The 27,491-nt window shown below is 43.8% G+C and overlaps 1 protein-coding gene across 10 annotated transcripts in view; it reads right to left on the reverse strand.

The window, feature by feature from the left end:
* ZNF516 (zinc finger protein 516) overlaps nucleotides 1-27,491 on the reverse strand; it is a 368,076-nt gene that overhangs the window by 82,094 nt on the left and 258,491 nt on the right. For 9 of the 10 annotated variants that reach the window (XM_033934357.1, XM_033934362.1, XM_033934360.1 and 6 more), the window contains exon 4: nucleotides 12,539-12,625. The exons of the other annotated variant lie outside the window; for it this stretch is intronic. In XM_033934357.1, the coding sequence (XP_033790248.1) occupies nucleotides 12,539-12,625 (87 nt within the window). The remainder of the gene's footprint in view (nucleotides 1-12,538; nucleotides 12,626-27,491) is intronic. 10 annotated transcript variants of the gene reach the window in all.

A 27,491-nucleotide genomic window follows, 5' to 3' on the forward strand; every position in this document is an offset into this window, starting at 1 on the left:
TTAGTGTCCCGCAAACTTTGTCGAGCCACAGCACAGTAAACGTAGCGGCCGCGGCTCGAGGCACCCAGAACTGCGTCAATGATGTCACACACCCATGTGTGACATCATCACTTTGACGCATGCTCGAAGGCCTTCCAGACGGGCCCTGGACCGCCAGTGGGGTTGCTGGCAGGGAAGACATGCGGAGAGGAGAGTCACTGGTGCCGGCTGACTGCCTACAAGATGTGCCTCGAGAGGCATGTCCTGTAGGCAGTCAGCCGGCATCGGTGCCTCTCTGCCCCTGCATCTCGCGGCACACCTCAAATCTCAGGAGGTACGTTAGCGTGCCACAGCACACAGTTTGCGATACACTGTTCTAAACAGTCCTAGGTGCTGCATTCAGTGCCTTTACAATCTACCCTAGGAAATGGAAGAATTGGACTTTATATCCTAGCCTTAACAAGACAAAACACTCCTGTCAACCACTGTCATTTACTAGAAGAGCCAGGGCCAAGCATTTAGACACAAGCTTTCTGCCTGCCTTTCAAGGTTTGTTCAACGAGGGAAAAAAAAGGTCTAAGCCTGAAGTCTGAGAGAGATGAAGGCGCAAACAAGGGAAAAACAGAAAAACACTGCCACGGCCTGGTTCCTTCTGGAAATTCTGGTCTTACAGATAAACATATCTTATTGAAGAAAAGCCAGCCTGTGCTTCTCCAGACATGCAGCACCCCCCTCCTACCACTTTAATCTGTCCAGGAATACTGTGAAATATAAAAAGCTAAGCCCTTCACTCAAACTCAAGAGTATGCACTCTGTAGGTCTTGACTAGCAGCCCAGCAGGTAAGCAGTTGGACCATCCTCTTCAAAAGATTTCTGCACTCAACCTTTGGGCTTTTGCACCCTTGCACATTTTGTGGCCTTTAAACTGTGCCTCTCTATGCCGTAGTGTGATACTTTCTCCAGATCATCTGCCATACTCTGCAAATCATTTTGGTAAATGCACAAACTTGCATTAACATCATGGTCTGCAGTAGTGCTGCCCGATTCACTGATTCACTTCAGTGAATCGATTTATTGTTTGTGAAAATCACGGATACACGGATTCAGTGATCCCCGCCCTGATGAGGCCTCAAATACCTCCGAGGGCTCCTAAAATAGCAGCGGCGGCAGGGCTCTGAATGGGATGCATCACGGCCTTCCCTCTGTCACGTCACTGATGATGTCATCGGTAAAGCAGCAGAAGGAAGCCCTAGCGGGGCAGGTCACGAAGCAACCCGTTTAGAGCGCTGCTGCCGCTTTAGGATGCCTCGGAGGTATGTCAGGTTTCACGGTGGGAGAATCGGTGGGGTGCTGTTGCACCGGGGGATGGGTGGGAGAGAAGGAAAACTGCTGCTCAGGGGGATGGGAGGAAAGATGCTGCACATGGGGGAGATGTTGGGCGAATATTGCGTGAGGGCAAGTCTCAGGGAGTCCTGGAGATGTTCATCTGTCATGTTGGAACGTTGTGTACTCTGTCATTTTCAGATGGGAAAACGCAGATTCATACAAATAAGTTGAACCAAACCAGGAGTGTACAGCTTCACTGCATCTTCTCAAGTTGGGAAATTTGTCTCTAGGCACTAGCTTCCAAAACGATTTTTGCTCAGCATGAGTCTTGAGAAAAATGTCATTTTTAAGGGTTAATATTTCGTTTTCAAGAGATGGCTTGTTCAAGGAGTAATTTTTACTGATAGCAGCTGCAGTTTCTTTAATGTCCACATCTACTTTGAATGGGTATGACAAGTACTTCACAACCAATCAGGCCTTAGGCATAGCGGGTCTGCCCATCCCCACAAACCCTAAGGCCTGACTGGCCTAGAGCCTGGGCCAATCAAGCCTTAGGCTTAGTGGGGATGGGCGGACCCGATAATCCTAAGGCCTGATTGGTCCAGGCTCCTAGAGCCTGGGCCAATCAGGTCTTAGACATAGCAGGCATGGGCCAGGAAGGGGCGGGCCCGCATCATTTCAACGAGGCGGGCCTGCCGGCAGGACGGCAACAAGACCCGGATGGCCGGCTAACAATTTAGAGGTTAGTTGGGGGGAGGTTAGTAGGGGAGGAGGTTAGGGGGGTCATCCGGGGGGGGGGGGGTCGTTATCGTGGGGGGTCCGGAGGGGGTGCGGCTTTCCGGCAGGAGGGGTTGGGCACCCTCCTGCTGGCGATCAAGAGTTTCGGGGGGGGGGGTGTTCCGGCAGGAGTGGTTGGGCACCCTCCTGCCGGCAATCAGGAGTGTCGGGGGGGGGCGGCCTTCTGGCAGGAGGGGTTCGGCACCCTCCTGCGGGCGATCGGACAGGCAGTCGCTATACTTATCACGGCAGGTAGATCCCTTGCCGTGATAAGTGTAGCGGCCACGTCTACTCTAACTCAATTCTCTAACCGGCATCTGTAACATGGACGCCGGTTACAGAATCGGGGTTAGTGTAGGCCTGATTCTATATAGGACACCACTCCAGGGCATCCTATACAGAATCAGGGCCTTAGAGGGGCATAATCAAAAGAAATGTCTAAGTCCATTTTGGGCCCAAGTTGCAAGTCGACCAAAGTCGGACACAGGAAAAGGTCCATTTTTGAAAAATACATCCATCCAACATATTGTTATTTTTCAAAAATCGTCCAACTGTATGTCCAGCCGTCTGATTGCCCAGACCGTTAAGTCGTCCATCTTTATACCCCATTTTTGTCCCAAAATTTGTCCAAGACACAAACGCCTAGAAAAAGGCCTTTTGGGACAGAAAAGTGATGAATTGGACACCCAGACATGGCACAAGAGTACTGGGGTACTTTACAGGGCACTGCTGTGAACTTCACAAAAAGGGTCCCACATAAACATCTCACTACAGCTCCCTTATAGGTCATGGTGAGCCCCCGAAAACACCCCCAGAATCTACTAGACCCACCTATCTACCACCCCAATAGCCCTTATGGCTGCAGGAGCCACTTATATGGCAGTACAAAAAGGTTTGGGGGGGGCACATGTTTCACCATGAATGCAGTGATTAGAGAGGCTTATGGGCCTGGGTCCTCCTCTCTTTGGTTCACTAACCCACCCCAAGACCACTTAAGCCACCTCTGTGCAGCTCTACTAGGCTTTCCTATGCCAGGCTGCCAGGTGCTGATGTTCTGGAGGCAGATATGGAAAGTTGTTATTACGATTTTTATAGGGGTGGGGGATCAGTGATCACTAGGGAAGTGTGTGGGGGTCTGTACTTTGTGTCTGCAGTGCTTTTCTGGTCATTTTGGATATCTTCTGTGGAACTAGACCTGGTTTTAGATGGCCTAAGTCACAACGTCCAAGTTCCGTCTTGGCAGTGTTGTAAAATTTGCAGTATGACTAAGTCTAAGACCAACGTCCCGCCCAAATCCCGCCCTTGACATTACTCCTGAAATGCCCCTTTTAGCTCTGGTCGTTCAGCAGCACTGTGAAGGCCTAGGTCGTTTTTAAATATGTCTAAAACATAAGAACGTAAGAATTGCTGCTGTTGGGTCAGACCAGTGGTCCATTGTGTCCAGCAGTCTGCTCACGCGGCGGCCCTTGGTCAAAGACCAGAGCCCTAACTGAGACTAGCCCTACCTGCGTACGTTCTGGTTCAGCAGGAACTTGTCCAACTTTGTCTTGAATTCCTGGAGGGTGTTTTCCCCTATGACAGACTCCAGAAGAACATTCCAGTTTTCTACCACTCTCTGAGTGAAGAAGAACTTCCTTATGTTTGTACGGAATCTATCCCCTTTTAACTTTAGAGAGTGCCTTCTCGTTCTCCCTACCTTGGAGAGGGTGAACAACCTGTCCTTATCTACTAAGTCTATTCCCTTTCAGTACCTTGAATGTTTCGATCATGTCCCCTCTCAATCTCCTCTGTTTGAGGGAAACCCAGTTCGATTATCAGCACTTAGATAATTTGTCTCACTCATCGTCCAAGTGCCGATTTAGGCTGGTTTTTAGACGTTTTTCTGTTTCGATTATGAGCCCCTTAACATTTATGCTTGCTTTCAAGCAGACAAAAAGGTCCATAGCTTCAATCTCGTCCCCATTTCTGTTGGTTTACTCTTAGTAATTTTATAAAAATACATAAACAACTATATGGCTTTCCTTCATAGGCCATATGTTATAAAATTACCTCCAGATGCTTTAAATTTGAGTCCACAGCAGCACTTAGCTTTGTTTATTTATTTTTCATGAACTGCAGAAACATTATCTACTTCCACCCCAGTCTTTTCCTTTCTCAGATCAACTGGAACCTGGATGGAATCTTACACCATGAACTTTTCTTTCACATTTTCATAACTACCTGACGATTTATTATACCCTCCCTCAGGTCACTGCAGGTAGGCATATAAAGCAAAACTTCTTCCAAAACCACGCAAGTTTCTATGTTTATTAATTATTTATATACCACCTATCAATGGAGGTTGTCTAAGTGCTTTTACATTCAGGTACTCAAGCATTTTTCCCTATCTGTCCCGGTGGGGTAACAATCTATCTAACCTGGGGCATTGGAGGTTCAAGTGACTTGCCCAGGGCCACAAGGAGCAGCGCTGGGTGTATTAATCGATAGGACTCTGAAGCCGTCGGCACAATGTGTGGTGACAGCAAAGAACGCAAATAGAATGCTAGGCATGATAAAGAAGGGAATCACGAATAGATCGGAGAAAGTTATAATGCCGCTCTATAGAGCAATGGTCAGACCACACTTGGAATACTGCATCCAGCATTGGTCTCCATACCTAAAGAAAGATATAAAACTGCTGGAGAGGGTGCAGAGACGAGCAACAAAACTGGTGAAAGGTATGGAGAACCTGGATTACAAGGAACGACTTAAGAGACTGGGGTTGTTCTCCCTTGAGAAAAGGAGACTGCGAGGGTATATGATCAAGACTTTTAATATACTGAAAGGAATCGACAAAATAGAGCAGGAAAAAACATTATTTACAATGTCCAATGTGACACGGACAAGAGGACATGGACTGAAGCTAAGGGGGGATAAGTTCAGGACAAATATCAGGAAGTTCTGCTTCACGCAACGAGTGGTGGACACCTGGAATGCTCTCCCAGAAGAGGTAATTGCGGAATCCACCGTTCTAGGATTTAAGGTTAAGTTAGATGTACATCTCCTTATGAGTGGCATAGAGTGACATGGGAAAGGGTAAGCTAGATGCACTTCTCTTTACGAGAAGCTTAGAGTGATATGGGGACTAAAACTATGCTAGGGTACACCTGGCGGGGCCTCCGCGTGTGCGGATCGCCGGACTTGATGGACCTAGGGTCTGATCCGGAGATGGCACTTCTTATGTTCTTGAACCCAACTCCTGGGTGCTGAGGCTGTAAATGTAACCACTAGGCCACTGCTTCCTCCATGGTCATGGTCCTGAATTTGGCTTTGAATAGATAAGGAAGTCTTATGTGTAATAACTTCCGTGTTTGTGACTTGCAAACATGAGCTATGTAAATTAAACTAAGGTACAATTTTAGCATTTATGTATACATATGTGCCTATATCATTTCAAACAGTTATGCATTTAACACATGTGTAAATGTGGGTGCCTAAATTATAAAACTGCCACCAAGATGTATATAGCAACCAGTTAAGAAAGCTAGTAAGCTCAATCAATAGGTTTTACAGTGAAATTTCAACAAAAATGGCATGCTCAACTGAATCATTAAGAGCCAGCCATAGGGAGTAGGTAGGTATGTAGTGGAAAATGCATCTGCAGTATGCTTCATGGAATAATTTCCAACCCCTGTGTGTATGTATATCTGTATGTGTATGCATCCTTTCAGATGTTTCTCGGGGGGGAATGATTGGCTGTGGATTAAAGAGTGGCTGAAATTCATAGCATGGTTTCAGTCAAAACCCAGTGGTATAGCCTCCTGATAACCCAAAAGCTACTATTACCCATCCAGCACCTGTAGACCCTCTCTGGGTCACTCTTAGAAGTCCTGGTGGTCTAGTGGCCTCTTTGGGGCAGAAGTGATCCTCAGTTGCTCCTGCCCATACTGGCTTAAAATGGCTGCTGGGGCTATCCATGCCGACCACTCAAAATGGTTGCCATGGAAATAACAGCAGTCATTTTGACTGCAGAGCTGGCATAGGCCACTAGTGACTAGGAATCGTGCCTGCCCTAATGAGGCAATTAGACCACCAGGGCTTCTAAAGTAGGCCTGGGGAGGGCCTATATGGGTGGTGGAAGGGCAACGGTTTTTGGTTAGGGGGAGTAGTTGCGCTCTTTGTAGGCGTAGGGGATGTGCTTTCACCTGAAAATATATCGGCAATTTTGACTGAAACTGAAATAAGGCTGAATCTGAATTTTGGCTTTGAAACCAAAACCAAAATTTGGTCGGCCTCTGCTGTGGGTATATAAACAAGTGTGTGCGCCTGCCTTAGTATTTCGGTGTGTGTGTTTCTGTGAATGGGTTAGACCTGTGTGTATGTCTGTGAGTTTATGTTTGGGGGCTATATGTATCTATGTTAGCTTTCTGCAGGTCTGTAATAGGAGAGGCAGTGTAAAATGAGCAATTTCCTAACAGCTATTTTTGAATATTTATTATTTATTTATTTAATCTGTTTTCTATTCTGTTTTCCCCAAAGAGCTCAGAACGGATTACAGGTCAAACTGAGGGGCGGAAAATTTCATGGCGACACCAGAAAGTATTTCTTCACAGAGAGAGTGGTTGATCATTGGAACAAGCTTCCAGTGCAGGTGATCGAGGCAGACAGGGTGCCGGACTTTAAGAATAAATGGGATACCCATGTGGGATCCCTACGAGGGTCAAGATAAGAAAATTGGGTCATTAGGGCATAGACAGGGGGTGGGTAAGCAGAGTGGGCAGACTTGAAGGGCTGTAGCCCTTTTCTGCCGTCATCTTCTATGTTTCTATAATATACAGTTAATAGGTTAGGAAATATATCAATGTTTCTGTGCTAAAAGTACCAGAACAGCCTCTGCCACAGAAATGCAGTGAGATATTTGAAACTTAGAGCACCTCCCTCCCCTCTTTTCCCCTAGGAGTCTAATCAGGACCATTTTTTTTAAACGGTCTTTTCCATTGTTTTTCACCCACCCAAATTTGATCCCATTCCTTTCATTTTTCAGTTACTTACTTTGCTCAGCCATTTTCCACCCCTTTTGTTTAATTCATTGCCAACATTCCATAACACGTTTTTCAAAAATCCAGGACCAGCTTAGTGGAAAGATGGCACTTCTGCCTTGCAGGCTGGCTGGGGATAGTAAAGAATCAGCGCTCATGCGCCTGGGTGGGAGTGCAGTCTGGTCACTGCCCAAGGATGACACAGTGGCTGGATTCCAAAACTATAATAAGTTGGTCTGTAATGATGTATGCACTGAAATGTTTATGTTTTACTGCAACACGCCCTGGGAAACTATGAAAGGATGGAACAGAGTGGAAGAATACACAAGGACTTGCAGGGTTACAAAGAGATTTGGTGCACATCACTGCAATCACCAGACTAGGAACACTGACAAGAAAGGGGAAAGAGAGATACAGAATAGAGAATGACACGGGGACAAAATTTTCCCTGTCCCTGTGGGAACTCATTTTCCTGTCCCTGCCCCATTCCTGCAAATCTCATCCTCACCTGCACAAACCTCAAACGATTTAAAATCATAAGCGTTCAAGGTTTGTGCAGTTAAGGCAGAGCTTACAGGAATGGGGCAGGGACAAAACTTGTGGAGACGGACGGACCAGTGGGAAATTGAATTCCTGCAGGGACGGGGACATATGTCCCCGTGTCATTCTCTAATACAGAATAGGGGAAAAAAAATTCCTAGGTAGTTATAAATGCAGGCTCATGGTGCCAGAACAGGAGGAAACAGCTGAAACAAAAAAGTGCTTTCTTTTTTTCAAGCTTAAAGGACATAGTGCTGCACTATGAAACCAAATTCATACCTCAAAAAACAGAAACGTCTGCACTCTGAAGGCCTAAAATTTTGCAGCTTGCAAAACAGCTTCAAGATGACGTATCCGAGTCTGCCTGCAGGAAGCCCACATGTGGGAGCATCAAAAACTTTGCTGGGCTGGCCACGGCTTAAAGTAGCACCACTGCAGCGTCTCCAAGGCTGATCTGGCAGATGGAGTGGGGGGTGGGACATCCCTGTAGAGGGACAATAGATCAGTGACGCAACTTCTATTCTGAAGCTCCGCTCTCCCCCCAAAGGTCATGATCAGTGTTTGTATGAATGGTTAAATATCCGGAGGGAAAAGGTGGGGGGGGGAAAGAGGAGGATGGTGCATTTGATCTTCAGCATTGTTCTCATGCAGCATCAGAAGCATATTCATTTCCACAAGAGTTTTACATATGTGCCTTTTCAAGCTTCACAGCAGCAAAGTGGATCCAGGACACAGGAGTAGGATACAAGTAAAGTTTATTAAAAACCACAGATCTGCACCCTACTTCCTGTGTCCTGGATCCACTTGTGTGTTGCTGCCCATTACGGTGTGGATTGTATTTTGATCCTTGGCTCACTTCTCTATTTTTATTTTTTTATTGATTTTCCAACTATCAACAGTGCAATAAATAAGTAGATGTACATATAATAATAATTCAAGAAATGCACATTCCCGTCCACCCAAATGACTAATCAAGAAAAACACAAGTTAAATTAATGGTATATCCCCATCCCCCTCCCAACCACCCTGGACGTGTATACTCAAAGGGCTAATATTAAAATCAATAGTCACTCCTTACAGAATTTTGTCAATGGCTCCCAGACATCCTTAAATTTCCTATAATGTCCCTTTTGTAGTGCATTCATACGTTCCAGTTTAAAAGTGTAGCATAAAGATTCCCACCAGAAATTATAATTTAACCGGTCTCAGTTTTACCAGTTCTTCAATTTTGAGGGCAAAACTGAAAACAATACTAAGTAGGAGTGGAGATGAGGACAAAACTACAACACTACACCAGCCACTACCACCCCCAGTCATTCCTTCAAAAATGAGCAAATGCATCAGGTGACCTTTGCTACCTAAAGCAGAAAATACTGCTCCCTAGCATGAAAAAAACCTACCTACAGAATGTCATGGAGATGGGGTCCCAAAGCAAAAAAGAAAAATGTTGTTGTTTCCATGGGAATGATTAAAAAGCCTTGATCCCACAGGGGAGAAAAAATGATTACTGCTCCTACGGATCTTCCTTCTCCCTCCCATCTATCCACCCACCACTGCTCACCTTCTGGAACCAGCTGATCCCCACACAGGTCTGTTCATGGCCTACTCTGGGATGGGGACCTCCTTATGATGCAACTTCCTGTTTTAACAAAGACAGGAAGTTGCATCATAAGGAGGGACAGCAGCAGAGAAAATGAATGTTCGCATGAAGAGAGCAAATTTCACCTTAATAGATTCTGATAGCCTAAGGGCCATAAAACTATGGCCACCATCAGATAAAGGATCTGAAATTACTTTCTTTGAAGAACAGATAAGCAGTTAAGGATTTTTCTAATAGTTTTAATGTCACTAATGAGATGTAAGTAAAGTTTTTGAATACTTGATCATTAATTGACAATGAAGGTTTTTTTATGCTGATGACAGAAGTTTGGGGGAGTTCTCAATGCGAGCTCAACCGTGTGCTCGACCTGCCATGTGCAGGGAAGGTGCTATAGCCTACCTTAGCTCCAAGGTGTAGCTACATCTGGAGAAGAATAACTTCCTCAATCAGCAAGACCATCCAAGCACTGAAATCTTCAGGCTGCCAGTCCGACCAAAGTCAGACTGATCCTCAACCTGCCACAGGACCGTGCACATGAAGGGAGGAGAGGCGAAAACACAGCCAGCAACCTGAAAGCCCCTTAGGACCACTGTGGGTACCTCACACCTATGCTCAAGCTCCTGATAAATCAGAGTGCGAGCCAGCTACTAGGGGCACAGACCTCAAGCTCCACAAATGTTTCTGTAGGCTGCCAAAAAGGTCCCCAAGGGATTAACCTGCCAACCACAGACCTCAGAGTCTGCTTCTCCATGCAGGCAGAGATAGATATTCCTCTCAGCGGGGAGCTCTGATGCACCGAAAATCAACAAAAATTACCAAAAACCATGAAAGAAACAAAAATAGAGAAATATACAGAGCTGATTAGAAAGATACCTTCCGGCTCACATGCACAAGGAAAAACTGAAAGGAGCAACAGAGACCTCTAGAAAAGGAAGAGGAGCTGAAAACCTGGAATGGATACCTTCTGCTTGTGTTGACTGGGAGAATTTCCTACAGTCCAGAATGACATACTTATTGCACTAGAACTATTGCCCTATTTTTAGGCACCCAAGAACATGCCTATTTAGAGTCCATCTTATTCAGAAAAGTAAATGCTTCGTAGTTTTATAGTTTATTAAAATTTGATTAAACGCTAATCATTAAATTTGAAGCGTTGTACATTAAAATAACACTGGAATAAAATTAAAAAAGGGGGAATTAATACCAAATAACAGACAAGAACTAACAAAGACCTATCAAACTCAACATAGGGTAGAATAGCAAAGGGGAGAACTACAATTTTATGAAGAAAAAGAGAACAGAAAAGGTGAAAACAAGAGGGAAGGGGGAGAGTGAGATAAAGATAAAATAAGATATTAGAATCGTTACTTGTAGGAATCTTTAAAAAGGAAGCATTTTAAACTACCCTTAAATTTACCTATATTTTGTTCCACTCTGATATGTGATGGGAGGGAGTTCCAGATCATAGGCGTCATGACGGAAAAGATGGAGGCCCGGCGGGTACCGATAATTTTTAGAGAGGGGACATAGAGTGAATGTGGAGAGGTGGATCTTAAAGCTCTAGGGGAATCGTATGGAATCAAGAGTCTATTTATGGATGCAGGCTCATTGGTCTTTTGTGATTTGAAAGCAATTTTGATTTGAGAGCAATTTTATATGTAATCTGATGAGGAATGGGTAACCAAGTGCCTTCTTTAGCAGGGGAGTGACGTGATCGTATTTTTTTGAATTCATAATGATTTTGATGGCCGTGTTTTGCTTACTTCTCTTAACAGAGTATTATTGTAACCAATCAAATATATGTGTTTGTGTTTATGTTTAGGCAATAGCTCTTACAACAACCACAGAGCTGGTAGAAATGCTCATATGTAATTTGGGGAGATTTGTTTACATAAGTGTGCACCTTGCCCAAGTGAATGCCTACTTGCAAAGAAATGTGCCATCAAAGACTAGTGCATATTTATATGTAGCCAGAGACTGTGCATAATGGCTGTCAAAATATATAGACAGATCCTTATATAAGGATTCTATATATTGCAGAATTACCCCCTGATGCCTTTTACATGTGTACACTCTGGGCTCCTTTTACAAAGGTGCGCTAGCGGTTTTAGCGCGCGCTAAAATGCCCCCCGCGCTAGCCGCTACTGCCTCCTTTTAAGCAGGTGGTAATTTTTCAGCTAAAGTGTGCTAATCTTGTGCGTGCGCTAAAACCTCTAGCGCACCTTTCTAAAAAGAACCCTCTATTTTGTTTTTTTTACACAAAGTAATGCTGCTTGTTTTCTTGCTTAAGTTTAAGACAGAAAACTATTCAGAATTCATTGAACAGAGACATTTCATTACATGAATGGTCTTGTTCAGGTGTAGTACTGTACATGCTGGCATTTTATTCAGAGAACAAACACCCTACAATGCTCCCAAACTGACACTAGATGGCACCTTTCTACAATTTATAAATAGCTCCTCTTCACCTGGCAGCACCCTGGTCCAAGTGAGCTAATATAACTTTGACTTAACAGTAAGTATCTACCAGTACAGTAATACCAATCACAATTATTTTTTTATACAAATTTGGAAGTATGTTTTCACCACTAAATGCTAAAGGTCTATTAGCTTAAATATAATAAACAGAAACTAAAGGTATGATTTTAGCTTTTTGTATTGTTGTTTCTGAGAACGAGCTAAGCCTCTTTTGACTCAATTACATTGGTTTCCCATGAAGGAAAGGGTTCAGTTTAAACCTTTAAAGAAGTACGGGGGAAGGAGAGTTGGGGGAGTGGAGAGGAAGGCGTGGGGGGGGGGGAGGGGGCACCACCATCCCAGGCACTTCCTACCCTCGCTAAGCCACTGCTGACAAGTTTTGGACCAAATAATTTTTCAGGTCTTCAAATGAATAAAATAATACAATAGTTAACAAAAAGCCTGACGATATTCCCATGAGTGATACTAACCGGGTTCCATTTATCATGAAAACAATGTTGTGAATACATTTAAACTAATACAAGCTTGCACCTACAGTGTCATTCTGGAGAGCACAGATGCATAATTTTTAGTAGAATGAAGAAATTGTCTGCAGTGAAGCCTCCTTTGAAGGGTAGGCAGAAATATTTTAAAGATCTATGGGGAATAGTTTGCTGATTAAAGCAGTGGACTGAGAAGCAGAGAAGCTGGTGTTTAAATCCCACTGCAGTAACTTGTGACGTAGGGAAGTCACTTCACGCTTCACTGCCTCAGGTACAGTCTTAGATTATAAATCCTCTATGAGCAGGAAAATACCTTACTGTACCTGAGTGCAACTCACCTTGAGTACTGCTGAGAAGATAATAGCTAAAACCCACCGCTGACACACTTCCCTCAAAATTCCTCTCTCTTCTTGCTCCAAACCAGACTCGGAAGAAATAACACAGAGAATTTTATAAATGTCATGCACTATTATTAAGTTCATTAACACTACACATTAAAATTATCTCCACTGTACTTTACTCTTTGTGCTGCTGAAAATAAATATATTTTCAATAGTGCTATATACTTTCTTTGATGATAAGAACATAAGAATAGCCTTACTGGGTCAGACCAATATCAAGCCCAGCAGCCCATTCTCATGGTGGCCAATCCAGGTCCCTAATACCTGGCCAAACCACAAAGAGTAGCAACATTCTAAGCTACCAATCCAGGGCAAGCAGAGGCTTCCCCCATGTCTTTCTCAATAACAGACTATGGACTTTTCCTCCAGGAATTTGTCCAAGCCCTTCTTAAAACCAGCTACGTTATCTGCTCTTATCACAACCTCTGGCAATGAGTTCTAGAGCTTAACTGTTCTCTGAGTGAAAAATATTTCCTCCTATTGGTTTTAAAAATATTTCCCTGTAACTTCATCGAGTGTCCCCCTAGTCTTTGTAATTTTTAACGGGTATATATATATTGTTTTGCCAACCAATAACCTCACACCAAACAACCAACACTCATGAAAATAACCATTGCAGCTTTAATATTCACACGTAGACAACTGCAAACTACATTAAAAATGTAGCACACTGCATGGAATTCAGTGCCATTCAAAGCATTAACTCCACCGACATAGCAGATAGCAAGCAGGGAGGGCTTCTGACCTTGAGAAGTGATATGTTCTATGGTATAAGAGCAACAGTTTATTAACCGTCAACAGATTGTTAAGGAGGAGATAAACTTTCTAATATTTGAGGGCAATACAGGTTTTCAGCTTTCGACCTTGACAAAAAAAAACAAACACTCTTATTTTAGATCATAAAACAACTGATTTACTTAAAGGACAAAACAAAATGGAACCAGCATTGGAAACCAGAGTTATTTACAGGTACAATGGAAGATTAGGTTCTTAGCTTTGGTAATTTTCTTTCTGATAATCCCCTCCGGAGTTAATACAATAGGTGTTTTATCTCAACCCGTGAACCGGGTCTTGCAGAAAATCACACATTTTTTTCCCCTCTGCTCCAAGATGAAGAACACAGAGCCCCCTACAGTTGAGTCCAAAAGCAAACGAATATCGCTGGAACAAAGCATACACACAAAGAGGGTACAAGGAACTTCCCTGTCACACAACAGCATTCTGTTCTGCTCTGCAATAGATAAGAAAACTATTACTAAACAGGCAACATGAAAAACAGCCAAGAACAGTCCCTAATCCTCGGACTCCTGGACTACTGTTACATCCTTTACCTGTCATGCCCTGCCAATATATTAAAACAACTACAAATAGTACAAAATACAGCTCTCAGACTGATATACCTGCTGAAGAAATATGACCACATTACCTCCGCGTTCCAAGATTTGTACTGGCTCCCCGTACAAGCACACATACAATACAAATTCTACTGCACCCTGAATGGAGATGGACCAAGCTATCTAAACAATTGCCTAATCAGGAACAACACATCCAGACCAAGGAGAACACAGGAATACTTTACCCACCCCCAGTCAAAGGCATACAAACCAAAAAATATATGACAGACTATTAGCAACACAAGCAGCAAGACTAGACCAATACATCTCCAATCTGATGACAACAATGCCCAACTACAAAACCTTCAGGAAAGAATTGAAAACCATGCTATTCAAGAAATTTGTCAATTGATCTAACTAAACCTTCTCGACACCCCAGATCCTAATGCTTTTTCCAGTTATCAACCTTGTAATCTTTCTAGGAATGCCCACACTAACTTTTTGTAAACCACTTTATACATTTTCTAATTATTAACCTTATAATCTCTCTGGGAATGCCTAGGCCAATTCTTTTATAAACTGCCTTGAACTTGAAGGTATTGCGGGATAGAAGATACCAATGTAATGTAATGTAACATGGCAGCAACATGGAACCAACCTGCTGCATGCATCAAGCACTAACTGGAACAAATCCAGCGGTAAAGATATGTGCTCGCGTATACATAATGATTCCCCACAGGGCCCGTCTGCTGGTTGGAAGAAACTCAGGCCTGAAAGGAGAAACATCCAAGGAAGAAAAATACAGGGATACAGAGAAAAACAGAGTAGGTGGAGGGTGGACCATATTGACTCCTTTGGGGATTAACAGAAAGAAGATTACCAAAGGTAAGAACCTAATCTTTCATTCTGTTACATCCCTTCCAGAGTCAATATGATAGGTGACTTACCAAAGCAATGACAATGTCTAGGGTGGGACAGAAGAGTCTGCCCGCAATACCCAAAGGCAGCATTAGACTGAGCTGCCACATCCACTCTGTAAAATCTTGTAAAGGTATGAAGAGAAGACCACGTAGTTGCTCTACAAATTTCGGCCAGATGAATTGCTTGAAACTCTGCCCACGAAACTGCGACACCTCTTGTTAAGTGAGCTTTGAGAGAAACCAGCAGCTGTTTGCCACAGGCGATGTAAGTTGGTGAAATGGATGTGCAGATCCATCGGACAATAGAGACCTTGGACATTGGCCTATCTCATCTGGACTGGCTAGTGAGGACAAACTAATGGCCAGAAAGACAAAAATCATTGGTCCTCTCTAAGTAATGGAGTAAGACTCTTCGCATGTCCAGCCTTTCTAAGATCTGATCCTTCCGCTCTGACCCTGTGACACGAAAAGTAGATAGATAAACTTCCTGGTTTACATGAAAATCCGAAACCACTTTCGGAAGAAAAGAAGGAACTATGTGGAGGGAAACCCCTGCTTCTGTGAACCGGAGAAAGGGCTCTCTGAAAAAAGAACCTGCAGCTCCAAAATATGTTTTGCAGAGATAATCACAACGAGAAAAACTGTCTTGATCAAAAGGTCCAGAAGGGATGCATTTTTGAGTGGCTCAAAAGGAGCTTCCGCAAGCCCTTTCAGCACATTAAGATTCCACATAGGAAAAGGCTGTTGCAGGGGTGGCCGCAAACAAAGTGCCCCCTTGAGAAATCTGGTCACATCTAAATGAGATGGAAGTGAACTAGAACCACTGTGCGCTCTAAAACCGGCCTTTTTTTCAGGCCGGCCTACAGAAAAGCTACAACCACAGGAATTGGAGCTTGCAATGGCTCCACCTGGTCTCTGGGACACCATTGCTGGAAAGCCTTCCAAGTCTATGCATAAACCACCATGGTAGACGGTTTCTTGGACCTCAAAAAAGTGGCTATGTCTACATCGGAGTAGCCTTTCTGAATCAAGGCTCTACACTCAAGAGCCATGCCATAAAACCAAAGTGCTAGGGGTTCTCCATGGGATTTGGACCTTGACTCAACAGGTTGCAATGAAGAGGGAACTTGAGCTTCTTGTCCCGCTGAAGATGGACAAAATCTGTATACCATGGATGACGAAGCCAGTCCGGGGTCACCAGGATCACCAGGCTCAGATGAGTCGCTATTCTGGAAATGACTCAATCAACCATGGGCCAAGGTGGAAAAGACTAAAGGAGTTCCTGAGTTGGCCAGGGCTGAATAGCGCATCTAAGCCTAAACTTCCTGGCTCTGTTCTGCGACTGAAGAAGCGCTTGACTTTTGAGTTCTTGGCTGAAGCCATCAAGTCTTATCTTTGGCCTGCCCCAATGATGCACAATGAGATGAAACTCTTGGCAACTGAGAAAGCCTGCTTCCACATTTTCCACTCTGGCCACATGCGTTACGGAGAGAGCCTGAATATGCAGCTCCACCCAATGGAGTAGCATCCAAGCCTCCTGACTCAAGTAAGCACTTCTGGTTTCTGTCAATTCACTTACGCCACTGCAGTACCATTGTCAGAAAATATCCTTACTACTTTCCCTTCTAGGGTGGAGAGCTCTCAATGCCAACAGTATGGCTCAAAGTTCTTGATGGCTGATTGACCAACATTTTTAATGGAGAGTCCACTGGCCCTGGATGAAGCGATCTCCACAATGAGCCCCCATGCCTGAAAGACTTGCGTCGGTCATGAGAGTAATCCACTCTGTGACTTGGAGGCATGCTCCGCACAAGAGCTTTTCCGTGAATCCACCAGGACAAGCTACTTCATGCTCGCTCCATCCAGAGAAGGGGCATCTGAAGGGGATGATGCTGAGGGGATCACTGAGACAGGAGGGACTCTTGTAGAGGCCGCATGTGCACCTTAGCCCAGGGCACAACCTCCACAGAGGCCGCCATGAACCCTAGTACTTGAAGGTAATGCCAAGCAGTAGTGTTTGGGAGTACTAAGAGATCCATGATTTGTTTCTGGAGCTTCTGTTTGCGTGGCTCAGGAAGAAAACCACATTCTTGGAGTATGTAGAACCAAACATCCAGATATTCCAACATCTGAGAAGGCTTTATCTGGCTCTTCTTGAAACTGACAATCCAGCCAAAGTGCTGTAGAAGAGACACTATAGACTCCACTGTTTGCTAGAACTCCAGTCTAGACAAAGCTTTGATCAACCAGTTGTCCAAATAGGGATGAACTTGGACCCCCCCATTCTGCAGAGATGTACCCACTACAACCATTTACTTTGGTGAAGGTATGGGGGGGGGCCATTGCCAACCCAAAGGGGAGGGCTGCAAACTAGAAATGCTGCTGGAGAACATGAAATCTCAGATATTTCCGTTTTCCCGGGAATATAGGGATATGAAGATAAGACTGTCAGATCCAGAGAGGCAAGAAATTCCTCCAGAGCCACTGCTGCGATAACCAAATACACTGTCTCCATTTGAAAGTGCGGAATCCACAGAAAGGCACTGACCAACTTGAGATTCAGGATGGGCCTCCAGTCCTCTGAGCCTTCCTGGCATGATGAAATATAAGGAGTATCTGCTGGAGCCCGATTCGCTTTTGGGAACTGGCTCTACGGCTTAAATGTCCAAGAGGCGCTGTATTGCTTTGACCTTTAGCACCTTCTTCAGCCTTCCTGCAGAATTCAGAAATAAATCCAGAAGGATTTCCTTATGATGTCCAACACCCATTTGTCTGAGGAGATCCGTTTCCATTCCTGGAGGAACTCCAATAAACGGCCTCCAATACAAGGAGAGGCTGAAAACCTGGCATCACTGGGACTTCTTGGAAGCAGGGCTGGGGCAAGAACCTGAAGCCTACTGATGTCTGGGGTTGCTATAGCGTTGTTTGTAGCCCTGGGAATATCTCTGAATGGACAAGCCTGTGGAATTTTGGTGAAACCTAGGTGGGGGGATGAAAATTACTGCGACTCTCCCCAGGGGTGTCTTGAGACCCTTAAGCCCGGAGATCATCCTAGTGGCCATCCGCTGAACCGACTCAACTCTAAGCACGTCTTTACGGTAATGTGGCCTCCAGAACTGCACACAGTATTCCAGATGAGGTCGCACCATGGTTCTGTACAGTGGCATTATGACTTCAGGTTTGCGGTTGACGAAGCTTCTACTGATACATCCCATCATTTGCCTTGCCTTGGATGAGGCCTTCTCTACTTGTTTGGCAGCCTTCATGTCTGCACTGATGATTACTCCCAAGTCCCGTTCTTCTGAAGTCCTAGCTAGTGTTTCTCCATTTAAGGTGTAAGTTTTGCATGGATTTCCGCTGCCGAGATGCATGACTTTACATTTCTTAGCGTTGAAGCCCAGCTGCCATGTCGAGGACCAATTTTCCAACGTAATCAGATCCTGCGTCATACTATCCTGCAGATTGCTTTCACTTACTACATTACATAGTTTGGCGTCATTGGCGAATAGTGTTACTTTACCGCTCAACATTCAAAGAAAAGTGATAAAGGAGATGAACACCTCTCATATGAGGAAAGACTAAAGAAGTTAGGGCTCTTCAGCATGGAAAAGAGATGGCTGAGGGGAAATAGGATTGAAGTCTACAAAATCCTGAGTGGTGTAGAACAGGTACAAGTGAGTTAATTTTTTTTACTCCATCAAGAATTACAAAGACTAGGGGGCACTCATAAGAACATAAGAATTGCCGCTGCTGGGTCAGACCAGTGGTCCATCCTGCCCAGTAGTCCGCTCACAAGGTGGCCCTCAGGTCAAAGACCAGTGCTCTAAATGAGTCCAGCCTCAACTGCGTACATTCCAGTTTAGCAGGAACTTGTCCAACTTTGTTTTGAAACCCTGAAGTGTGTTTTCCCCTATAACAGATTCCGGAAGAGCGTTCCAGTTTTCCAACACTCTCTGGGTGAAGAAGAATTTCCTTATGTTTGTACGGAATCTATCCCCTTTCAACTTCAGAGAGTGCCCTCTCGTTCTCCCTACCTTGGAGAGGGTGAAAAACCTGTCTTTATCTACTAAGTCTGTTCCCTTCAGTATTTTGAACGTTTCGATCAAGTCCCCTCTCAGTCTCCTCTTTTCAAGGGAGAAGAGGCCCAGTTTTTTCAATCTCTCACTGTACGGCAACTCCTCCAGCCCCTTAACCATTTTAGTCGCTCTTCTCTGGACCCTTTCGAGTAGTACCGTGTCCTTCTTCATGTACGGCGATCAGTGCTGGATGCAGTATTCCAGGTGAGGGCGCACCATGGCCCGGTACAGCGGCATGATAACCCTCTTTGATCTGTTCGTGATCCCCTTTTTAATCATTCCTAGCATTCTGTTCGCCCTTTTTGCCGCCGCCACACATTGCATAGACGGCTTTATCGACATGTCGATCAGAACTCCCAAGTCTCTTTCCTGGGAGGTCTCTCCAAGTACAGCCCCGGACATCCTGTATTCATGCATGAGATTTTTGTTACCGACATGCATCACCTTACACTTATTCACGTTGAACCTCATTTGCAGGGAAATACTTTTTAAAACCAATAGGAGTAAATATTTTTTTTCACTCAAGTGAATAGTTAAGCTCTGGAACACATTACTAGAAGATGTGGTAACAGCAGTTAACACAGATGGGTTTAAAAATGTTTGCATCCTATAACAGTCTTCAATCATTCTCAAAGGGCCATCAGAAGTGAGAAACTCAAGTGAACAGCGATAATTTCTGCTATTTCAAGGAGACTTCTTCATCAGTCCTGTATGCAAACTCTCTCCTCATGTGTTTTCACACTCATTACATTGTATATTTACCCATACTTGATAATTTAATGCCAAGTTACAGTAACTTCATAATAGAAAATCTTAAAGAGAGCCAAGCACTTATCTCGATTGCGTCAGGGGCCATGTCAAAGCAATTCTCCCTTTTTTAAGCTCTCTGATACCTGTTTGCGCCTTTGCCCACATTGCTTTGAAACAGCCCCACTGACCGCAGGAATGTGTCACTTAAGCACCATTCTATAAAAGTTAGGCACACTTTATAGCATCGTGATTAGCGGCACCTAAACTAGACTTAGGCTTTGATAGGCATCATAACCTTAAGTGAGCCATATTTATGTCACGGTTTCGTTGGCCTAAGTCCAAAACAGGTGCTTACTTGAAAAACATGCCCCCCAGTCCGCCCCTAACCACACCTACCATCCAATTAATTGCAATTTACATCAATTACAAGGTGCTTAATTAATTATCGGTGCCAATTATGCCTTTTCATTAAATTATTCTCATCGGTCAAGGCTTAAATTTTTAATGGCTGATCTTGTATCCTAAGAGTCTATGCGAGATGGTGGTTAACAGCAAGAGTGGATCCCTGACGAAGCGGCAGCGAAACATGTCGGGTCCACCAGCCTTAAGTACAGCAACACTTTTGAAGATAAGTACATAAACTTCATTAGTCGTTTTAAAGTATAAAAAGTGTTCAAAATAAATATAAAATTATTGAGCATCAGCCATTAAAAATTTAAGCCTTGACCAATGAGGAGGTTACACATGAATCTCCCCGTTATGAGATCATAACCTTTAAGGGGCGGAGGAGGGGTGTTTCTGAGGTCTATGGCTAAAACAGAAGTAGCAACATCAGTTAAGGATTTATAAGAGTAGCATAGAAAGAATATTCTAAAGGTTGGAAGCTTGGAATTTGATATTGGATTTATGCTATATGGTGACAATTCCAGGAATAAGACTTTAAACAGTGCCTTATAAGGTTGCTTTTCATTAAATTAGGCATACCGCCTTTTTGTAGTTACACAACCACATTCAAAGCGGTTTTACTTACAGGTATTTCAAGCATTTTCCCTATCTGTCCCAGCAGGCTCTTAGTATATCTAATGTCCCTGGGGCAGCGGAGGATTAAGTGACTTACCCAGGGTCACAAGGAGCAGTATGGGATTTGAACCCACAACCTCAGGGTGCTGAGGCTGTAGCTCTAACCATTGTACCACACTCTCCATCTAGGTGTGTCGATCTAGGCGTCATTTATAGACTCAGGGCCTAAGTATGAATACTGTATTGGCAATTACACCAACACTGAGGTATGGCCACTTCCACTATGTCAACAGCTTGGTGTAAATGCCTGTGACTAACTGTCAAAGTCGCACGCTCAAGTTAAGGTATTGTACTATTTATGGTTTAATTTGATATACCGCCTTTTGCAAATCACAAAGGCAGTTCACCATAAAATCAATTAAAAAAACCATTAAAAGAAGGAAAAAGAAATTGGAATATCAGGTTCTTATAGAGAAAACAATGAAAACAAAGGCAGAGGGTTAGAGGAAGAAGGAGCAAGATTTGTAAAACTGTGCTCACAAACAAAATCGACATAGGAGAAAAACCCGCGAACAGCCAAATTAAAAAGACGCGTCTTCAGGGCTGACCTAAATTTAAAGTATGACGGTTCAACACGCAATTCTCTTAGCGCGCAAGTGTTAGGCACATCCCTGACCTGCACATGCCCCTCCTACACCTACACCCACTTGCAGTTATGCGATATGGAACTTGCGAGCTAAGGTTAGAGAACACTGCGCAGTTAAACACGTAACTACATATTAACATCAATTAGCACCAATAGCAATTATCACCAATAATTGGTTGTTAGCGCCAATTAGCAGCTAAATTATGTGCATAACTGTAGGTATTCTATAATCTGCACACGCTAAGTGTAAAACTGTGCTTATATAATGAGTAGGATAGTGTGTAGTACAGAGGGAAACTCAATCACGGTTCAATAGTTTTTTCAATCCAAAAGCCTGTTCTACCAGGTGACGAGCAGCTCTTTATTACTCATATTTGGAAGTATTTTAAACTTAATGAAAAACCCACTGATTTGTTTTCATCTCCTCCCTACTTTTTTTTTTTATATAGGTTATGAAAAGTTTTTCATGTCTGCTGAAGAATTAAAATTAAATTATATTTTGCGAGCCCCCATACAACAGGAAGAGACACAGTGATTTGCAATTACAGTATTAGGGTGCAGTCATAAGGTCTTCAGAGGAGCCAGCTCTGTCCTAAAAGAATTCCAGCCTTTCTTGTATTTATGCCTCTCTGGATTTTCATACTCGGTCCTCTCTCTGTATCAAATGTATTTGTGCACTGCTTCTGGGACTCAAAGGCAGCTTCCAGAAATGTTCCCCAGTTCCCTACTTTATTAAAATAACTTTATGAACACTACATTTTTGTTTTCTCCTGTATTTAAAGAGCAGAGCCTGAACTTTTATCATCACTTAGGAACATCTAAGTATTTAAGAACTGAGTAAACGCTCTCACAGTCCTCTGCCATACAAACACATACCAGAATTTATTGAAATTCACTGAGCAATAGGCCAGTACACGGGTTCTCGCATCCACCAGTTCCTTATCTTAAAAATGTCCCCAGACTATCGCAAACCGTGTGCCGCCCAAGATTCCAGGTGTGCCGCGAGATGCCGGGGAGGAGGAGAAGCACCGGCGCACTGCCTACAGGATGTGCTTCTTGTGGCGAGATGCACATCCCGTACTCAGTCAGCTGGTGCCAGCACCTCCCCTTTTCTCCGTGCCTCTTCCCTTCCAGAACCACTTACTGGCGGTTCAGGGCCCTTGAGCCATGGCCATCAGGTTTAGTGTGCCACAGCTTTGCAAAGTTTGCGTGACACTGGTATACACTTTGCTAGGCTGCTTTTCAGAAAGATTTGCAAGTACTGCTCCACTGCATGTCATGTATATTCACCGAGAATATTACATTACATTAGAGATTTCTATTTCGTCATTGCCTTGAGGTTCAAGGCGGATTACAAAAGAATTACAAAAAACCCATGAAGAAGATGTCTGGTAATTTCTAGAGGAGATAAGGCATAGATGAGGTTGTTTTGGGGAATCGGGAAGGTATTGGGAAGTGGGAAGGAGCTAGCGGTATTAAGTCGTTTGCAGGAATTTCTCGAAGAGTCTTTATTTCTTTTCTGAATGTTTTGAGTCTGGGGTCCTAATTATTAGATTGGAGATTTGGTTGTCGAGTTTTGCTGCTTCTGTGGCTAGGAGGCCATCATATAGTTTTTTCCGTTTGACTTCTTTGATTGGAGGGTACGTAAATGGACTGTGGGTTTTCCTATGTCTAGTTGATGTATTTCGGATGAGATGGTTGTTCAGGTAGGTTGGGCTGTCTCCGTTTATGGTTTTAAATTGTAGACAGTAGAATTTGAATAGTATTCTTGCCGGAATTGGAAGCCAGTGTGAGTTGAGGTATGCCTCTGTGATGTGGTCATGTTTCCTTAAAAGCAGACTAGCTTAGTATATACTGAGGTCTGAGTTAAGAACCATTGGTAACTCCATTTTTTTTAGTGCTTGTTCAAAATTAAGACCTGGTATGGATTCTTAAAACAGAACTTTATGGTTCAGGAATTAGCATCAGTATACCTCAGTTACTGTGAAATTCTATAGTACTCCTTACACACAGAATAAAAACATACAATGAACCAGAAACATTTTCAACTATAAATGTTTACACTATTATCAACATTAATTTCTATTCTGCACTATAGGGTGAAGTTACAGTAAATTAGCCTAGAGCAACACATAAAGACCACAGAAGTCATCTGAATCTATCCTTCTTGCAATACCATTTGCTGTATTACCAGCTGTACCCTTACATCTCACAACTAAGGATCCTCTCTGCTGGTCTCTTGCTTTCCGTAATTCTATATCTCCCTCTACACTCTTCAATGGGACATTGTCCCATGCATGCACTATCTCAGGGCTAGAGATCAAACAAGTGGGAAAAACAAGCAAACCATGGCACACAACCATCTATCCAACCTCTCTCTCTGTCATCTATGGAGAGAGTGATATCTCCATTGTGAAACTTAACATTCTGCATTTTTCTTCTATAATTTTTTTATTTTTGCACAGAAATCACCTAGCACGAACACCTGGCTCCTCTGCACCCCAGACTTGATGCTAACCCCCCACCCCAGCAATCTTTCTCCCCAATTAGCATGAACCTCTTCACACCTTGCCCCCTGAATACTTCAATACTCAGTTTCTTTGCCCCCTCTCCCCTTGAAATCTTTGTAATCTTTCTTGCCATTTAGTACACACTTACCCTAGCTCAGGGGTAGGCAATTCCAGTCCTCGAGAGCCGGAGCCAGGTCAGGTTTTCAGGATATCCACAATAAATATGCATGAGATAGATTTGCATCTCAAGGAGGCAGTGCATACAAATTCATCTCATACACTTCCGTAGATTTCTCTGAGCCCCCACTAGCCTCATACTCTATCACAGCTCTTTCAATTTTTACCCTTTACTGTAACACATCTCTCAACTTCACATGTAGAGATTGACACAGAGACAAATTTTTCCCCGTCCCCACGGGAACTCATTTTCCCATCCCGACAACTTCTTTTCCTGTTCCTGCCCCATTCATAGAAACATAGAAATAGACGGCAGATAAGGGCCCACGGCCCATCTAGTCTGCCCACCTTAATGTCCCTCCCCTACCTTTGCCCTGTGAATAGATCCCATGTGCCGATCCCATTTGGCCTTAAAATCAGGCATGCTGCTGGCCTCAATCACCTGTAGTGGAAGACTATTCCAGCGATCAACCACTCTCTCAGTGAAAAAGAATTTCCTGGTGTCACCTCGTAGTTTCCCGCCCCTGATTTTCAACGGATGCCCTCTTGTTGTCGTGGGACCCTTGAAAAAGAAGATATCTTCCTCCGCCTCGATGCGGCCCGTAAGATACTTGAACGTCTCGATCATGTCCCCCCTCTCTCTGCGCTCCTCTGCGCTCTCTGCACTCCTGCAAGCTTTGTCCTCATCTGCACAAGCCTGAAACACTTTAAAATCATAAGTGTTCGAGGCTTTTGCAGTTAAGGCAGAGCTTACAGGAATGGGACAGGGACAGTGACAAACTTGCGGGGACGGGATGGGGAAATTGAGTTCCTGCGGGGATGGGAACAAATTTGTCTCTGTAATTCTGTACTTCACAGCTCTCTCATATACTCCACCCCCAATAGCTTTCTATAAATTCTGACAATACACCTCCTCAATTCTGTCCTTGTCCCTCTCCCTCTACCCCGTGGTATCCCATCTAGATAAATGATTCTCTGTAGTTTTCATTCACAGATGTATTCTTTCCAGCTAGGCAAGCGAGCCTCCCCAACCCCACCATTCCTAAGGACTGTTTCTGTTCTAGTAATGATTCTTGGAAAAAAAAAAAAACAAACAAGAAGTGATTTGTGCTCATTTTTCTTTCATATTCATTCCAGGGCCTACAAAATTAATGCAATGAAATATACAAGCATCATATTTAAATGTATTTCAGAACTCCAACCCAACTCTTTGGCCCAGAAGTAACACAGCCTGACAAGAAACCATTCTCAACAGCAAGTCTACAATATTTACAATGCAATTGCTATTCTATTCTCCCATGTGTAACACATTTTTCCACTATATGAGTATGGGTCATGTCATTTGATATAACGTTTTCTGTAGAACAGCCAAGACGATTTACATATTATATACAGTACAGGTACTTTCTTTGTCCCTTTGTGCCCAAGTGTGATAAACAATAAAATGATCAATAGGCACTAACAACTGGGGAAAGCATAAAGAGCATGGCTCATGCTTCCACGTGTTTTTGTGTGTGTGTGCGTGTGTTTTGTGTCTCTTTGTGTGTTCTGTCTTTGTGCGGGGGAATATATCTGCATTTTGTATTTTTATCTGCTTTCTGTGTGTATGTACATCTCTGTTGGGTCTGTATCTCTTTGTGGGCTTGTATGTCTATACATGTTTGTAAGTATGCATACATGTTCAGTATCATTGCTTGTTTGTGCATATCTATGTATGTTTACATACATGTGTGTGTATGTATTTATATCTGTGCTGGTTCTCTCTCCTTGACTGATGAGATGAGAGAGGAGGCCTGTTTGAAAGGTGCAATTCCATAATTTCTATGTTACTGTGAATCTATATTTCTATGCTGCAGCTGTTGGAACTGCTTGTCTCATGTAGTGGAGTGACTTCATTTCTCTTCCTCTCCCAACTTCATTTCCACAGAACAGGAACTTTGCCCAGTTCACCACTTCCCCTTCTGTGACTCGAGCAGCCTTCCAATGCTCTGCCCCTACAGCTGTCCTTTTGGCTGCTTCCAACTCCCAGGCTAGGTGACTAGAGCTGCCTTCCATCACGCCCCGCCTCCACAGCACTCCCACTGACTGGATCATATCGACCGTTTCTGACGTTAGTTACACTGCAAGTAGACAGGGTAGGCTCATTCAGATGAGACGGGATAGGGAAGAGTGTGTGGGGGGGGGGGGGGGCAGATGTCATGGGATAGGGTTACCAGGCGTCCGGGTGGGCGCCAAGACAGACTTTCCAAAACCCAGCAGTTTGTCTCAGTTTTGAAAAGCCCCACTGCATCTGGAGGGCCTCTGAGCATGCAGAGATGGTGTCACACGCATCTGCGTATCCTCAGAGGCCCTCCAGACCCAGCAGGAAAGAAGAGATGAGGCTCGGAGAGGGGGGGCGGGGCTGAGGGCAGAGTGGGGTGGGGTTTGAGATGGAATGAGATGGGGCTAGAGGCAGAATGGGGCATGGCCATGCATCAGATCTACTACAAGTAGTTATTTAGACTTATGCAGTGCTGTACATTTTACACAGAGACAGCCCTGCTCAAGAGCTTACAATCTAATCAAAATAAACAATCTGGATAAATAAGGGATTAGGGAATTGCTTATGGTGAGGCTTTCAAATCCATAAAACATCAAACACATTATGCAGTTCACAGCAATTAAATTAAGATTACAGACAGAGTAGAACATCGGAGTTAACCATTTTAGGAATATACAGGCATTGTAGTTGACAGGAGTATGCAAGAATGTGCAGTAGGGAAAGTGCGGTCATTGAGTTAAATTGCTTAGGTGGGTACAATAAGAGGGGAAGATGGAGGTTCTCGTGAGTTAGTGGGAGTTAAAGGAGTGAGATGGTGTTAGGGGTTCTGTCCATGGACTAAGTGAGTTTTGAGTTTTTTTCTGAAGTCAAGGTAGGTAGGGGCGTCAAGTACAATTTGGGATAGCCATGAGTTTACTTTGGCTGCCTGGAAGGAGAAGGTTTTGTTAAGGAACCTTTTGAGGTGGCATAATTTTAGGGGGGGGGGAAGGCAAACAAATAAGTTATGCGAGAGTATTTATAGTTGTGATTTAGCTTGAAGTGCGGGTTGAGGTAGCTTGGGGATAGGCCAAATACAGTTTTGTAGCAGAGGCATACAGTAATTGTATCTTTTCTTTCATACCTGAAGAGGATTTTTCTAAGTTTAAATTGAATGGGTAACACTGAAATGGCCACAGGGTGTTGCTCCAGTGCATGGAACACCAGGTTTGAGATGCGAGAGCATCATCACTGATAAGACTCTGGCCTCCTCCCTGGGTCCCATCATCGTTCATTAATAATCTAGTAGGGAGCTCATGTGAGTTGCCAGCTGTTATTTGAACGCACTGAGAAGAGCAAAAAACGAAGTCTGGAATGACATGGCCTATGCATATGCCTCTCACAATGCTACCCTTTACAGATGGGACTGAGTGGGAACAA

This window comes from Geotrypetes seraphini, chromosome 2 (assembly GCF_902459505.1).
Source record: "Geotrypetes seraphini chromosome 2, aGeoSer1.1, whole genome shotgun sequence".
In the NCBI taxonomy this organism is placed as follows: Eukaryota; Metazoa; Chordata; class Amphibia; order Gymnophiona; family Dermophiidae; genus Geotrypetes; species Geotrypetes seraphini.